At 37.6% G+C, this 4806-nt stretch overlaps 2 protein-coding genes across 2 annotated transcripts; one reads left to right on the top strand and one right to left on the bottom strand.

Annotated features, from left to right (window-relative positions):
- Nucleotides 1-1913: 1913 nt before the first annotated feature.
- On the top strand, nt 1914-3088 carry LOC113309889 (filaggrin-2-like). Its single transcript, XM_026558410.1, has 2 exons — nt 1914-2235; nt 2388-3088. Exons 1-2 carry the CDS (start codon nt 2160-2162, stop codon nt 2885-2887), a joined length of 576 nt encoding a protein of 191 aa, XP_026414195.1. The 5' UTR covers nt 1914-2159; the 3' UTR covers nt 2888-3088.
- Nucleotides 3089-3677: 589 nt separating this feature from the next.
- On the bottom strand, nt 3678-4256 carry LOC113311815 (eukaryotic peptide chain release factor subunit 1-3-like). The gene has a single exon (XM_026560614.1). The coding sequence runs from the start codon at nt 4254-4256 to the stop codon at nt 3678-3680; it is 579 nt and encodes a 192-aa protein (XP_026416399.1).
- Between the last annotated feature and the right edge of the window lie 550 nt (nt 4257-4806).

Below are 4806 nucleotides of genomic sequence, written 5' to 3'. Positions count from 1 at the left end.
GGTTGAGGTTGTTCTCCATTCTAGGGTGGAAACCTATTTTGAGGCATACTAGATTTTTTAAGTCATACTAGATAATGCCAAAATAGAGTCACTAAATAAAAAACAACATCACCCCTCATCCACCATTTTTGATAATGGCATAACTACCCTTATATAATTAGTATAAATGATTATGATTAGAATTGATTAATTATGAATTTTAAGGATTGATTAAACATTAAATTATTAGTGGTGAATTAGTAGAAAAATCAAATTTATGTGAGAGAGTTGGGATTTTTGAGAGGAAGAAGAAGAAGTGATGAAAAAAGCTTGGGTTTTGACTTTTGAGATTTTAGTGATTAGAAGTGACCAAAATGTGTGATTCAAATCAGAGGTAAACTTCTATCGAGGTTTAATTTCCTTTTATAAGTTGAATCTGCCAAAAAATTGAATTTTTAAAACCCATATCTGCTGACCAGATGAACAGTTCGGCTGATAACTTTTGAGCCGAATCTCTGTTTTTTTTGAAATTATACCTAGGTTCGGCTGATAACTTGTCAGCCGAACCTAGGTATAATTTCAAAAAAAACAGAGGTTCGGCTCAAAAGTTATCAGCCGAACTTCACTCAGAAACTGAATCATCCACTAGGTTCGGCTTGAAAAATTGAGGTTCGGCTGGAAAATTGAGGTTCAGCTGAAAATATTGTAAAGTCGCATTAGCCAAACATAGTGTTTCTTTAAATCATACACTAAGTTCGACTCAAAATTGATACTGCAAGATCAGCCAAACTGATCTTCTGAAAACCCTAATTTCATCTTTGAAATCATATTCTACCGATCAAACAAAATAAAATCAATCAAAAACAAGATGGGTTTGTTACGCATACATTCTAAAATACATCTAAGAGCAATTGAGATTTGGATTTCGAATTCCAACATCGTTCACTTCGATTCATGTTTCCTTTGTTTGATTAATTTCTTTATTGAATTGGAGTCCTAGATGTTTAAGTTTAAAGTTTATTTTGATTTTTAATTTTAGGTTTTTGAGGATAAGGGAACTATGACAAATTGAAATTATTTAGGGATATATAGGTAATTACACTATCTTTAGACACCCCTTATAAACCCACCCTAGATAATATAATGGATGAGTATGCCTCAAAAAAAAAAAAAATGAGTATGCCTCAAAATAGGTTTCCTAGGGTGGGGGAATCTTTCATGAGAATGGTGCATAAGACACGAAACTGGTCTTCTCTCTGTTTTGTTTCCTAAGGTTTGAAGCTTCAGTGTTGAGATCGTTAAATGTCATTATTTGCTAACTCAATTAGATGTAGCAGCGATACCCCGAAGGTCCAGAACAGTAACTCTAGATTGTCAAAATTTCCCCACAATTCTAGATTGTCGAGAACAATTCTTGTTTGTTATTCTAGGTTGGTCTGGGATGAAAGTTTGGTGAACCATAGCTAACTTATTGGTCGTTGAGTTGATGATTAAATTTGGCATATTGCACTTGGAATCGGATGCATGCCACAAGCTACCTATAGGGACCAGTGGCAAACTTAATTTTTGCAGTGTCTATAATATAGACTTGCTTGCATCCAATAAGTCATAATTTATTGAATCATAAAGGCCCTGGACTTCCAATTTCCATGTCAAAGTTCCAAACATATCATAAATGAGTTAGCTAGCTAGGTTTTGATCTACCTCAAACCTTCATAACTTTTCACCTAATGCACATTTGAAATATCATGGTGGATAGAGTTTCTGTGTTGTTAGCTAGTATATCAGGTTTTAATCTACCTCAAACTTTCATAACTTTTCACCTAATGCAAATTTGAAAAATTGTGGCTGGTTGGTAAAGTTACCGCTTCTGTATATATATATATATATATATATCTTTGCTTTTTAAACCACAAAATGAGAGTTTCTGTGTTCTTAGCTAAAATCAGTATGTATCAGAGAATAATAACTCTAATGAGTAGTTGAGCTTCACTTTTCAACAATGATGCTGGTAGTTGGTACAATTTATTAAACCCTTCCTCTAAATTAAAGATCATCTTTTGGTAGAGAGAACATATGAATTTGAGTTAAGGCAACAACAAAAGATACTAAACGCACTATCTCACTGATCTCAATCAATACCCGTCTTAACTTTGATAGTGAAGAAGATTTGAAGAAGAATGATGAAGAAGAAAATGACAGCAGCGTTTCTTTTCTTCTACCTGATCTTTTCTTGTTTGTTCATAAGGATTTCAGGTATGTTGTTTATATGTTCTTCTTCTCCATCTATCTTATTTGTTTTTTTCCTTTTCAGTTTATTATGGTTTTGTTCAAAACAAACAGACAGAGAACTTCTATAAATGGGATCTTAACAAAACCAGTAATTGTCTCTTTTGTGATGAAAACAGCCTGCGGTGATGGACCTAGAGCCGGAGAGATCAGTGGTGGGTCTGGTCACAAGTACAACCATACTAATGACAGCAGGATTCCTACTCACGGCAGCAACACTACCAGCGGTGGACGTTCTGTCGGAGAGAGCAGCGGTGGGTTTGGCCAGAAATACAACCATACTAAAGACAGCAAGATTGCTATTCACGGCAGCAACAGTACCGGTGGTGGACGTAGTACCGGTGAGAGCAGCAGTGGGTTTGGCCAGAAATACAACCATACTAATGACACCGGAGAGAGCAGCAGTGGGTTTGGCCAGAAATACAACCATACTAATGACAGCAAGATTGCCGTTCACACCAGCAACACCGCTGCCAGCAACAACTGTAGCATTCAGAGCAGCAACAGTACTAGTACTGATAGTCCTAGATCTGGAAGCATCATGATCAGGCAGCACAAGGGTACTGATGCATTCACTTTCTTTGTCACACTCACTGCAATTATCCTTGTTATCTATTGATCAGTACTGATGATCTCTTAAGGTTCTCACTTCAGCTATCTGAATTATCAACAGTGTTGTGGGTTGTTTATATGGCATAAAAGGTGTTTAATTAGGTACTTTATTTAGGACGGTCAGTTAATTGTTCAGCATGGGTGGAATTTTAGATAATCAAGTGTACTTGTGTTCTTCAATATATGCTGATACTTTTATTAATCCAAAGATCATGGTTAATTATTTAACAATCTTCATTTTATTTCCAGACCAATTACCAATTTACCACACATCTGACATCTGATTATTGTACTTGTTTGGTGGCCGAAGTCACAGATTGAGGCTATCGTTACTTGATTTCAGAAATAAAAAACTAGAGAAAGTAAAAAATGCAGATAATAACAAAGAGCAAGTTAGTTCTTCAACTGAAACCAAGTTGAAACCTGATACAATATAATGACAAGATACTACCCCAAAGCACCATCCTACTACTAACTGAGAAGACCGCAACCCTAGAATCCTTTGCCATTCTCTTCGCCAAGCTGGTGGCGGAGAATTCCGCCAATCCCCTTAAAAGTACCGCAAAACTGGCGACCCTCCGGGGTTTTGTTGGTGACAAATTCAACAGCAGAATTATACTTGTTGGCAAGGCACCTGAGGTTAAACTGATTGTTCTCAACTTCAGATTCTTCATTACTGGTGAGATGACAAAAGTCCCTCTGGTTCTCTTCTGCTTCATAGACATGCTGGATAGAAATCTCACCAGTAACACTGTCCTTCGCAATGTACCTGCTGATATCCAGGTTTTCGCACACCATTAGAGTCTTTTTACGGCTCCCAATTCCAATGCCTTGAGTGTTTGTTCCACCCCAAAGGTACAATTCCACTTGTCACCCCTCTTGCAACCCAGAGCCTCGGCAAAGAAATTCCTAATCAAACGCTTCTCTTGGACAAACTTCACATCGGCAATATAATCCGAGGACAGATTAATTGCATGATTGAACCCTGAGTCATCAGCATAAGAAACGACAGCACGACACAATACTTTAGCCTCTAAAGCAGGATTTAGCATACCATCCCGAGTCAATGATTTCATAAGAAACTCATACCCGGCGAGGATTAATCCTGAGATATTTGGCTCTCTGGTGTCTTGATCGATGTAAAATTGTGTAGCTAAATCAGCTATCTTCTTCACGTAGTCGATCCATGCACGACGAGCAGTAGCCCTGTCCATAGGTGGCTTGTTTCCTAGCGGCCATCGGTTCTTTGGGAGTTCAACAGAGAACTGGTGAAGAATTTCCTTAGTCATTCCACTTAATGTACCAAAAAGTGCCCCCTCGTCAGTCATCACAATGAAGCCATACTTGTTTACAGCAGTTTGTTGAGAGTCGGACATTGTAGCCCGGAAACACACACACCCTAAACTGCAAAGAAACTAGAGAATGGAACTCGCCCACAATTTGATGAATAGCCTGTTACACCAACACAAAATTCTTTCTTACGGTTTAGGGTTTAATTAGAAAAGTCTTTTTATTTATTTTTTCTAACCTGTGATTTCTTGGACACTGTGTTGGCAGTTCTGGCAGGAGAATTTGGGCTCTTGATTCCTTAAAGCTTTCAAAGAGAAGTTTGCGTACAAGACCGGCATTGATTGTACATTGATACTGAGGCCATCCAAGGTGTAGAGTTATTTATTGGGATTTTTAACAAACTGCCACACTTGCAAATCCCGATTCAAGAAAATGCCACCGTTTTTTTCAGAGTTAATTAAATGCCACAACCGTTAAATATTCCGTCAGGGCCTACCAAACCGGTCTATATGCGTTGATCAAGTCAAGAAAATATGTTATCATTCCCTATTTACCCTTCACAATCCTTAAAGACTTGTGAATCGCTAATTAGGAGAAAGCAGAACAAAGAATCTGAGAGAGGAGAAAAGCAGCAGC

This window comes from Papaver somniferum, chromosome 9 (assembly GCF_003573695.1).
Source record: "Papaver somniferum cultivar HN1 chromosome 9, ASM357369v1, whole genome shotgun sequence".
In the NCBI taxonomy this organism is placed as follows: domain Eukaryota; kingdom Viridiplantae; phylum Streptophyta; class Magnoliopsida; order Ranunculales; family Papaveraceae; genus Papaver; species Papaver somniferum.
This window is presented reverse-complemented; position numbering and strand designations above follow the sequence as displayed.

Bases quoted from the DNA above. Each gene is read 5' to 3' on its own strand.
- LOC113309889 (XM_026558410.1), top strand. From the start codon at position 2,160: ATGATGAAGAAGAAAATGACAGCAGCGTTTCTTTTCTTCTACCTGATC. The intron at 2,236-2,387 runs GTATGTTGTTTA...TGATGAAAACAG, and splicing joins TTTGTTCATAAGGATTTCAG to CCTGCGGTGATGGACCTAGA.
- LOC113311815 (XM_026560614.1), bottom strand. From the start codon at position 4,256: ATGTCCGACTCTCAACAAACTGCTGTAAACAAGTATGGCTTCATTGTG.